The sequence below is a fragment of the Cygnus atratus genome, chromosome 2, assembly GCF_013377495.2.
Source record: "Cygnus atratus isolate AKBS03 ecotype Queensland, Australia chromosome 2, CAtr_DNAZoo_HiC_assembly, whole genome shotgun sequence".
Taxonomy (NCBI): Eukaryota; Metazoa; Chordata; class Aves; order Anseriformes; family Anatidae; genus Cygnus; species Cygnus atratus.
Window position 1 is genome coordinate 116,246,114 of NC_066363.1, and position 11,676 is coordinate 116,257,789.

Consider the following 11,676-nt stretch of genomic DNA (forward strand, 5'->3'; position numbering starts at 1 on the left):
AGGAATGGTAACGGATTAAGTGAGGTATATCCTCCTTTGCATTAGATGAGTTTTTGTGTTTTCCTAAGCTACAGAAATGACCCTCCTAATTCAAGGATCAATCGGGTGTTATTTAAGAGAGCTCAGTAAGAATTCTCCCTTCTGGGCAAGTTATTTCATAATTATGCAACACAAACTTTCCTTCTTCAGCATTTTGCACTTCTGGAACCACACAAAAAATTAAAGAGAACACTGAAACATCTGGTAATAATTTTCCATCCACCTTCCAGATATCTAGATTGCATTAAACACAAGGTTTTTAATTGTACTTTATATGTATTTTTACAGGCTTGTATACGTTACAGGACAGAGTCTTGGGTTTTAATAAAAGTTTCACAAAGGGAAAGAAGTAAACTATACAACAACAAGCCAGCTATACAACATCGTGGATGCCAAATAAATTCCAAATGTTCAGCAGTTTAAAAGTGCTGATATACTCCAAAGCACAAGTCCGGTACTTCTAATAATGAAATTACTTTATGTTATACCATCACTTAGTTAATTATTCATAAATAAATGACTCAGATTTTGTATGTCCAGTTGCTTAGTTTGGACTACCCTGCCTTTCCCCCCCGTCCATAGATCTATACTTTGATTAGGTCACTGATACCTAAGACCAGGAAGTATAAGCCTCTAAGACATCTAGGGCTGAAGCCTATAACACACAAGTAGAAACTGAAGAAAAGGGTTTGTAATTTAGCCTGGAGAAGAGCAGGGGGTGGGGAGCATGCAATCACATCCTCAGACGCAAATGATTGTCTCTTTGGAGGGCCTGAGGCTGTGGGCTCTGTTATCTGATGGTCGTGCTGGATGCAGCTGCATGGTGAGAGAAGAGAGGCTGCCCAAGCTGTGCTCCTGGGAGGTCCTCTGTGCCCTGACCTTCTCCCCTTTTATTCCATTAGCCTATGCATACTCACAGTTCAGAAATATGATTAAGTTATCCTTATACTTATCCTTAAATTATTCCTAGTAAAATGCTCAAATCACAGTGTGATGATTTGGACAACTCAACAATTCTGGTTGATATTACTAAGACGTTAGGAAGCTGTTATTACATAAACAGCTGTGCTATGGATACTTTCTAGATGTATAGTCATTGTTCAGACCTCCCTCCCCATTTTCAGGAATTCTGACACATGCATTAGGCCACATGCCACATCCTGTCATTTAATGGAGATCTGTATGAACACATACCCGTGATGCCATGGGGCACGTGGAGCTGTAGGTCGGGACAGGCTGCAATCAGGGAGTCATGCCTGCTAGCGGCCCATCCTCTTGTCTGCAGAGCAGTGCCGTTGCCTCCTTCACCCTTCATCATTCCTTCACAGAATCGCGGGTTAGGATCACAGGGTAATTCGGGTCAGAAGGGACCTCAGAAGTTCAGCACTGGGGGGGCTGGTGTTAGGTGTGCCTGGAGCTGACCCATCTCAGGCCCAACCAAGCACCAGTCTCACAGCCTCTTCTCATGAGGGAAGTGCTCCGGCCCCAACCATCGTGGTGGTCCTCCACTGAACTTGCTCCAGTTTGTCAATGTCTTTCTTGTACTGGGGGACCAAAACTGAATGCAGTATTCTGGATAAGGCCTAGCAAATGCCAAGTAAAGGGGGATAATTACTCCCCTCAGGCTATGCTACTGTTAATATGACCCAGGATTCTGTTGACCTTCTTTTCTGCCAGGGCTCACTGAAGGCTCACGTTCAGCTTCCTGCCTCCCACAGTCCCATTTGCCGGGAGTAAGAGGCTGATAGCCTGGTCTGCTGACTATGCTTGAAATGTGGGATCTGTGAGAGACAGCAGGGCCACACTACTACTGACAGAAAGGCACATATTGGGGCAAGAAGTCATAACATGCTGGCCCCAAGAGTTAAGTTCTTGCTCAATGTGTGAGATAAGATAGATCTAATCCATTACTGACATTCATTATCCAAATACATTCAATTCCAATTCATTACCCAAACCAGGGAGAGGTGGAGAGGGGTAATGCTGAAAGTCAGCAACCATTTTTCAATCAACAGTAGTTAAGGGTGCTGCCTATCTTGTCTTCAGGTGAAGGGTTTGTGTAATGGAACATGTCCAAACACTTAACAAAGAAGAGAAAATTATAGAAGAGAACCCAGAAATGTGAACAAATATTGAGCAAGGGATAACAGAAGGCAGGTGCAAATTTGCTGCTGTAAAGCTAGAGGCTAGCCTAGACTGGCAAAAGCACAAACCCTGCTAAAAAACAAGCTTGCCCACTCTCAAGGAACTCCACAAAAAGATCCTTAACCACCCCTATTCAAATATTCAAACATGGCAAGGAAGTTGATTTCTGTGCATTTTTTGTGTAGACTTGTATTTGACAGACAGCAAAAGGAAATGACATTAGGAGTCTGTGCTATATCTCTTTGTGTATGTGTACAAACACTTGCGTTGCACAAACAGTAGCCAGAATTCCCACCCAGCTAGAGCTCTGCCAGGGTTTGTACCCAAACCTCTGGGGAACCCAAAGAAACTGCTCTAGGCCCAAAAGGGCAGGCAGATAACAGTGGGTTGCAGTTTTCATGAGGGGTGATAAGCAGAGGCTATGTACCACATGTGCTAAGTGGTTGTGTGATCCAGTATGCTGACGCATAAAAGAGAGGCGATACTTCACAGAAAGATACAAAAACTCAATTCCTCCCTCTACAAAAGAACCCTTGTAAAAGAATGGCTCCCCTAGTTTCAAAACAAATAGTCCACATCCAATTCACAGATTCATGTTATCAATTAGTCTTCTGTTAAAACACAGATGAATAAACAAAAATACATACGAATACATAAATGTGTATGTAAGCATAGCCTCGCATACACCACATAAAAACAGTAAGCATTTCAGAACACTAACATCTCTTGATAAGCAACAAAATGAAATTATGTGGTTGTTATTTGCACTTTTATGAGACTCAGCAAGGCATACAACAATTTATATCCAGAGTATTTGCCCCAGAAGTGATCTCATGAACAGAAAACCTTTGTAAATTCATGGGTGTAATGTAGCACTCAAAAATATGTACAATTACACCATCATTGGGAAAAAGTCCAGCAGCAGGTAATATCAAATGCAACATCTTTATGATATGGTTTCATTATGTTGCTGACTCACTAGCATTAGCATTTGATATGTATAAGGAAAATAATGTTTACAGAGCCCTTGGTAACCACATTATGATCTCAGCTACCATTACAGCAGGATGAGGAATATGAAATCATGGGCCTATGAAGACAGTCTTTCAGAGTTACGTAGTTCAGTTAGACTATGACTCTTCTACACATGCATATAGCAAGAGAAAACATAAGAGTAATGAATGATTTGTTTTATTTTACATGTTATTCACCAAATTTAATTATACTCCCAGTCTTCCAACTCACAGAGTCACGGAATGATTAAGGTTGGAAGAGACCTCTAGAGGCTGTCTGGTCCAACCCTCTGCCCAAGCAGGGCCACCAAGAGCAGGATGCCCAGGCCCATGTCCAGGCAGCTTTTGAGGATCTCCAAGGAGAAGACCCCACAACCTCTTTGGGCAACCTGTGCCAGTGCTCCGTCACCTGCACAGGAAAAAAGTGCTTCCTGATGTTCAGACAGACTCCTGTGCTCCAGTTTGTGCCCATGGCCTCTTGTCCTGGCACTGGGCACCACTGAACAGAGCCTGGCTCTGTCCTCTTTGCACCCTCCCTTCCAGCGTTTACAGATCCCCCTGAGCCTCCTCTTCTCCAGGCTAAGCAGTCCCAGCTCTCTCAGCCTCTCCTCACAGGAGAGGTGCTCCAGGAACTTCTTCATCTTTGTACCCCTACCTTGGACCCTTTCTGGTATGTCCACATCCCTCTTGTACTGAGGGGCCCAGAACTGGGCCCAGCACTCCAGGTGTGGCCTCACCAGTGCTGAGTAGAGGGTAAAGATCACCTCCCTTGAACTGCTGTCACTGCTTTGCCTGATGCAGCCAAGAATATAGTTAGTTTTCTTAGCAGCAAGGGCACAATGCTGGCTCATGTTCAGTTTGGTGTCCACCAGGACATTAAGGTCCTTTTCTGCAGAGCGACTTTCCAGCTGGGTGCCCTCAGCCTGTGCTGGTGCCTGGGGTTCTTCCTCCCCAGGGGCAGGACTTCGCACCTCTCCTTCTTGAACTGCACAAGGTTCTTGGCAGCCCAGTGCTCCAGCCTGCTGAGGTCATTCATCAAGTTAGTTAGTATGAAGATGACTGCAAGATTTTCTTTGTGAGACAACGACTGACTCACCGATTTTATGGGAAGTGGAAAACGTTATTCTGAGAGAATCTTTTTCAGTGCCTCAGACAGTGAAATTCCTTATTAAACTGAGGTGGTTTAAAAAACTAACTACAGCTGATAAATCTGGTGAGAGCTGTTTTAAAATAATATTCATAATTAAAATTTGGGGAAAAGAAACTAAAAATACCATCTGCAAAAACACTGTGTAATAAACACTGTACTCATTGTACATGAAGCCATTCATGCCCAACCATGAAGAGTGTTAAGTGTCTCCTAAGAAGTTCCAGATAAATGTACAAGTGAAAGTCTCCTGCTCTAGATTTTTATAATCATGTAAAATTCTTATGCTACTGGAGTTGAAAACAAAACTCCTATTCAGGCAACGTGAGCAGAATCTATTACGTTTCTAAATCTCTTAAGTATACAGGTAGACTCAGAAATGCATAAAGACTTGACAGAAATCGAGTCTTGTACTTTTTTTCACAGCAGTCTAGTCCTGGATTTACACAAGGTGATCCACTGTACTATACTAAACACACTTTGCTCTTTTGTTATATGTGGGCATAAGAGGAACCATCAAACCTTGAAACATTATCACCAGACCTGATACTGTTCCTCTAACTCACCAAAACGAGGGCTGGGATGTAACTTGGGAGGTCTCCTAGTCCAGGGCTTTCATCTAATGCAGGATCACATTTATGAGACGTTCAGGAAGTAGATCGAGTTACCATGAGGTAATGAGCCTTCCAATTGCTTGTGATAAATAACCATGTCGAAAAATTAAAATAAAACGCGTCAGCCAAAACTTTGCTAAAAAAGTGGTAAGCAACTGGTTTTTAACACTAAGCACTAGGTTTTACATCCTCCTAAGAGAAATCAAACCATTTCTTAAGACCGATGAAATGATTACACAACCCCTCCCAGTACCTGCTATTCCAGTGCTTAGCAGCCCTTATCAATGCAAGGCTGACACAGCATCTAACTTAAATTTCTCTCTGTGCAGCCAAAGCTTGCATATTATCTTTCTTTAAAAGGACATGCATGAAGATTAACTAGCTGTTATTCTCCTATTCCTACTGTATTAAGACAATTTCTCATGGTTTGTGTTTTCTAGGTCTCTTAATATTTTTAAAGCCATTTTGTGGACTGTAAACTGTGTGCCAAAGCAAGCAGGGCACACTATTCCAGCTGATATCTGGGTGGTACCTCAAGAACAGCTGTATATGTAACCCCTTTGACATATCTATGACACTTCACACTTAAGAACATTTTTCTCTTGTTTAGAACAGCTACAACACTGCTGACACACTGATCCCCAGGTATCAGTTTTGCAGTCTGCTGTCTATTGTTTTATGTTTGAAATGCTGATTTTCTTTCCCTTAAGCATTGTAACTTACTGGATTTTACCATATTGATTTCTGGCCATTATATATCCCTCTCTCAAGAACATTTTAAATCATAAGCCTATTCTTCAAAGTTCCTTGGTGTCACATGAAAATTTTACAAGAGTATTCTCTGTTCTGGCAGTTAATGAAAGTATTGAACAGTAATGGAGCTGGGACAAAGAGACAGCTCTGTAGGTAGGACTCTATTTGATATATCCTCCTACTTTGACACGGAACTTAAAATTACTCTTTAGAGGAATATGTTTCCATTTTATGCTGATTTCATCTTAGTTACCTCTACCTAGTTTACTTACGAGAATGTGGGACAGTATCGGAAGTCTCACTGAAATGAAATCACATACACCTCATTTGGTGTCCCCTTCTCTGCACAGGGAGCTCAGACCTTAAAAAACATCTTAAATGGCAGGAATACTGTAGACATGCCAGGTGAGAATGTGGCATTTTTGACCTTAATTTCATAGAATCATATGATCATAGAATCATAGGATCATAGAATCACAGAATCATAGAACAGCTTGGGTTGGAAGGGACCTTAAAGATCCCCAAGTTCCAACCCCCTGCCATGACACCTCCCACCAGACCAGGTTGCCCAAAGCCCCATCCAGCCTGGCCTTGAGCACCTCCAGGGATGGGGCATCCACAGCTTCTCTGGGCAGCCTGTGCCAGTGCCTCACCACCTTCTGAGTGAAGGATTCCCTCCTAACCTCTAATCTGAACATATCCTTTTCTAGTTTAAAACCATTCGCCTTTGTCCTATCATTATCTGACAGAGTAAAAAGTTGTTCTCCATCTTTTTTATAAGCCCCCTTTAACTACTGAAAAGCTGCAATGAGGTTTCCCCAGAGCCTTGTCTTCTGCAGGATGAACACCCCCAGCTCTCTCGGTCTTTCTTCAGAGGAGAGGTGCTCCAGCCCTCTATCACCTCTGTGGCCCTCCTCTGGACCTGCTCTAACAGCCCCACAACCTTCTTGTGCTGGGGGCCCCAGACCTGGATGCAGCACACCAAGAGGGGCCTCACAAGGGCAGAGCAGAGGGGCACAATCACCTCTCACCCTGCTGGCCACCCCTCTGGTGATGCAGCCCAGGACGCAGTTGGCCTTTGGGGCTGCAAGCACGCACTGCTGGCTCATCTTGAGCCTTTCGTCTACACCAGAACCCCCAAGTCCTTCTCTGCAGCGCTGCTCTCAGTGAGCTCTTCTCCCAGTCTGTGCTCATGTCTGGGATTGCCCCGGCCCAGGTGCAGCACCTTGCACTTGGACTTGTTGAACCTCATTAGGTTCACATGGGCCCGCTTTTCTAGTGTGTCCAGATCCCTTTGGATGGCATCCATTCATTCTGCTGTATTGATTGCACCACTCAGCTTGGTGTCACCTGCAGACTTGCTGAGGGTGCACTCAATCCCACTGTCTATGTCGCTGATGAAGATATTAAACAGCACCGGTCCCAAGACAGATCCCTGAGGGACACCACTCGTCACCAGCCTCCACCTGGACACAGAGCCATTGAATTTGTAATATCATATCTGATTTTTGTATGATGCTTTGCAAAGCCTATTCTTTGAGCCTATTCTTTGAGTCAAGCTCATGTACCTTTTTCTTGGATCTCATTTATCATGAAATATGATGAGGAGTGCAAGTTTTTTGTCTTGGAAAACCTCAGCCCAAATGTACTGTAGAAAAGCCGATTCAAGGCAGATTTGCAGGGGAAACCCTAAAATCACAGTGAAAGGAACAGGCAATGGCAACAAGAGCTCCACATTAACATATTAGCATTATTAGCATTATTAGCAAATTAGCATTATTAGCATATTATCATTAACATTATTATACTAATATAATATTATATATTAACAATACGTATTAACATTGACATATGAGGAGCGGCTGAGGTCACTGGGCCTGTTCAGCCTGGAGAAGAGGAGGCTGAGGGGAGACCTCATCGCAGCCTACAACTTCCTCGCGAGGGGGAGTGGAGAGGCAGGTGATCTATTCCCTGTTATCACCAGTGATAGGACCCGCGGGAACGCTGTCAGGGTGAGGCAGGTGAGGTTTAGGCTGGACATCAGGAAGAGGTTCTTCACCGAGAGGGTGGTCGCACACTGGAACAGGCTCCCCAGTGAAGCAGTCACTGCACCAAGCCTGTCTGAATTTAAGAAGCGATTGGACTGTGCACTTAGTCACATGGTCTGAAATTTTGGGCAGACCTGTGCGGTGCCAGGAGTTGGACTTGGTGATCCTTATGGGTCCCTTCCAACTCGGGATATTCTATGATTCTATGATATTCAATTCTAGTGAGGAGGACAAAAATAAAGAACCAAATTCTGCTTTTATTTGTACCCATTACGTGGCTATCTCAAAACTGCATCTTTCCAACAGAAATCCAAACAGACAGAAAATGCAATTTTCATAAATTCCATGGGTGCTTCTCTAGAACTGCAAAATGTTGGTAACAAATCTAACAGCAGAAATCACACGATCCAAGTCCTATAGCTGCAGCTGGTTGCAGCATTTCAGCCATGTCACACCAGATGCTAGGCAGCGGCACAAAGTCCGGGTATTGGCTTATTCTGCTCTACAGTTGCAAATCTCCTGTGCTTGCAATTGTCCTGAAATCAGTACGTGCCCATCTCCCCCAGAGGCAACTACAAGGAAGAGTTATTGCAGCAGCAACACCTAGGATTGCATCTATCTTATTGTCACACCTCCACCTGTTCACTGCACACTTTCAACCAGAACAATCTCTGAACGGCTATGTCCTCGCTCACATACGGAGTAGACCAACAGGAGTATATATATATATAAAGCGAAATAGCAAGTAAAATAGCTGGCACTGAGGATCTATGTTCATGTCATAAGGATTTCGGAAGGTTTTACACCAAAATGGTTCCAGCACAATTCCATGGGCTGAACACTGATAACCGTACCAGTTTGTTCCTAATACATCTGCTTTAGGGTCATTCAAAGAGAATTGATTTTGTGTGCTCCAGGATGGCTCTGTGATGTGAACCAAAGCTTGTCAATGAGGAAAAACTTGCTTAAATGCATACTGCTGATCTAAACTAAAATGCTCGCTAAAATATGCTCGCACCTGACGATGCTAAAGGGTGCTGAAGTCTTTGCATTCATGAGGTCTGCCATTCCCTTTGCAAAGAACTGTACTGGTTTTGTTGCCAAGACCCTCCTCCGACTGCGAGCAGGAGACAGAAAGTGGCTAAGGCGTACAATTGAGGCATTCATGGCAAAGAAACGAGTTCAGCTGTGTGAAGATTTTGAAAATCACCAAGTAATTTATTCATGCAAGGTCTACCTTTGTGAAATGGAACTGATTACACGTTAGTCGTTCGAGCTGTGTTGTGATCGGCTCCCAGTTGTTGGTGGAGAAATTGCGCAAAGTGCAGATCATATTGAGCCACTGATGTTAGTGCAAATATAATGCTGCAATATAGTGCACAACAGAGAGACGGATGCCTCCATCTAGTTTCCTAGCCATGCTTCAGGTCTGAAGCAAGAGTGTTTTAGCTCAATATTGAGCATGTGCTAATAAATCCTTCCAGGGATTACCTAGTTCTTCACAGGGCCAACCTATGCAACCCTCCACTGTACTGTAGGTCTGGGTCCACCAGGAAACGTGCTACAGAGATACCTAGGTGGGTGCAAAAAGAGGAAACTGGTGTGTGCTGGGCACAGTAAGCTGAGTTTAGTGCCAGTCCTGTTGACTCAGCATCAAAGGCAGAGCGTTCTCCTCAGCAGGGCTGGGAAGGTGGAGAAGCAGGATGAAGCCCTGGATGAAGGGGAGAACGGGGGAGACGGCAGCCAGAGGGCAATAAGAGCTTGTCTCAGGCCTGGGAGGGGTGAGAACAAAGCTCTGGTTGTGGCAGCAGCCCTGGGCATGGGAGGGAGAGGAGAGGAGAGGAGGTGGAGAGGAGATGGTGACAGTGATTAGCTCTCCTTGCCTCTCCTGGCTGCATTCCCCTTGCATTTTCCAGGGGCTTTAACCCATTGTGAGCTGCACTCCAGGAACAGGCAGGGCAGCTCAGGGGCAGAGCTGCCGTCGCCTGCTTTGCCACCTCCTCCTGCAACCTGGAGCACCAGGAAGGTGGTGCAGTACCCTACCAGCTCAGCGGCGCTGACCTCACGCAGCTGTGTTCCTCTGGGTGTAGCCTGTATCATTTGGGTTTGTGGATTTCTGGATGTCCCGGTCCCGAGCCACCTGAGATAATAAAGAAGTCACTGTCTGACCTCACTTTCCTAAAACCCATACTTACCCTAGTGTTTCAGAGCACAGTTTAACTGATACTTCCCAAGTGTGTTGGCTGATTCCTATGATTTAAGAAAACTATCAACATATTTTCCAGAGCTTCTGAGAAACCAAAGTAATTTGAATACGCTCAACTAAAATGTTGCAATATGTGATTCTGCGTACAGGTCATGATTCGCCCTGTAATTCTGAAGTAGTATACAATGATTACAAGTTTAAAAGAAAATGGTATTATGCTTCTTCCCATCTGCATGTGTTTGCAGCTACTTTTACTCAAGCGATAAGGAAGAATGTAACACGAATTCCTTGTATTTGTATTACAAACTCAAAATGTTTCAGGAGAGTTAATCCCGAAACTATTATGTCTGTTTAGGCTAAAAATAGCCTGTTATTTTTCCTCTGGTAACTTCAGTCAAGAGCGTGGCTCCACCGTTCAAGCAGGGGCCTGCGTAACTCGGAGCCAGCAGCCAGATGCAGCCTGCAGCGTGTTTTATCCCCCTGGCACGGCAGACGCCCAGACAGGTTAGTACGTTTTAACAAGCTGCTGGCACAACCAGTTGCTGCTAAGTGACCTTGCGGAGGCTCTCGCAAGCACGGCTGCTCCCAGATAATTCCCTCCGCAGCGAGCAGGGCAAGGTGGGAGCCCCGAGGAGCTGGAGGCAAGGCTGGCAGGGCGCGTGCTGGAAGCAAGAAGCACGGGGGGCGCAAGGTGGGGCTGCTTCAGGAAACTGAGCCTAAAATACGAGGTTGGCTGGGGGATGGCCCATGTCCCCCGTGGTTGTGCCAGGGCACGGGGTGAAGGTATGTCAGCGGGGTGGCACTGCACATCCCGGGCACCTGCAGCTCCGCTGACACCCCCTGCAAGGCACGGGCTGTGTCCTGGGAACAAAACCCGGGTAGCACCGCACACACCTGTAACGTGGTGGCAAATGTCAGTAAATCTACGTAGTTCCTAGGTAAATCCAGTAAGGTAAATCTAACAGGTAAATCTAAACAGTTAATGAGACGTTTGAATCCTGCAGGCCTGTTATTTGCAAACACGAGGTTTATTCCAACCCGTTTAAAGTCAGCTTTCATCTGCCTTTCTGATTTACGTCCCAAAGCCGAAGCACGCTCCCGCACCGAGCCCGTGCACGGCACCGGGCGAGCACCACCCGCACCCGGTGCCGTGCAGAAACGCGGATTTACAGCCACTCCTCGCCCCCTTTCTTTGCAAAAAGGGGCTCGTGAAGGCTCCCCGAGACTCCTCTGCCTCCGCTGCCACCTGGCCCCGCCGCCCGGCCATCCCCTCCCGGCTCCTGCCCCTCCATCCCCCGGGATGCGGGGGGCAGCCGGGGCGGGGGGTGCAGCCCGGCTCCCTCCGTCCCCCCGGCTCTCTCCGTTACCTTGTAGTGGCGGAAGCCGTCCAGCTGCCGGGCGCTGACATACCGCCGCCGCCACATCGCGCCGCAGCGGGCGGGGAAGGCAGGGCCGGGCCGGGCCGCCAGGGGCGGGCGGAGGGCGGAGGGCGGAGGGCCGGGCACCGGGGGCGGCTCCCGGGGCCTGCCCCCCGCCGGCGGGCCTCGGTTGCAGTGCCCGGCCCTGACCGGCCCTACGGGGGTGGCCCCGGGCCCGCGAGCCCCCCCTCAGCCCAGCCGTCCCCCCCCCCCCCCGGCCTCCCCGCCGCTGTCTCGCACAGCCCTTCGTTTCCCCCGGGCTGTGGTTCAGGGGGCACTGCAGTGGTGGGACC

The 11,676-nt window shown here is 46.6% G+C and overlaps 1 protein-coding gene across 3 annotated transcripts in view; it reads right to left on the minus strand.

Annotated features, from left to right (window-relative positions):
• Window positions 1-11,407, minus strand: part of LOC118251244 (ethanolaminephosphotransferase 1-like) — a 61,408-nt gene extending 50,001 nt beyond the window's left edge. Inside the window, exons 1-2 of one of the 3 annotated variants that reach the window (XM_035553184.2) lie at window positions 11,333-11,394; window positions 9,821-9,899 (exon numbers count right to left, since the gene is read on the minus strand). In XM_035553184.2, the coding sequence (XP_035409077.2) occupies window positions 9,821-9,899; window positions 11,333-11,373 (120 nt within the window). In that variant the 5' untranslated portion in view covers window positions 11,374-11,394. Of the gene's footprint in view, window positions 1-9,802; window positions 9,900-11,332 lie in introns of all 3 variants that reach the window. The other 2 variants (XM_050708935.1, XM_050708936.1) reach the window with 2 other exon arrangements.
• Window positions 11,408-11,676: the final 269 nt, after the last annotated feature.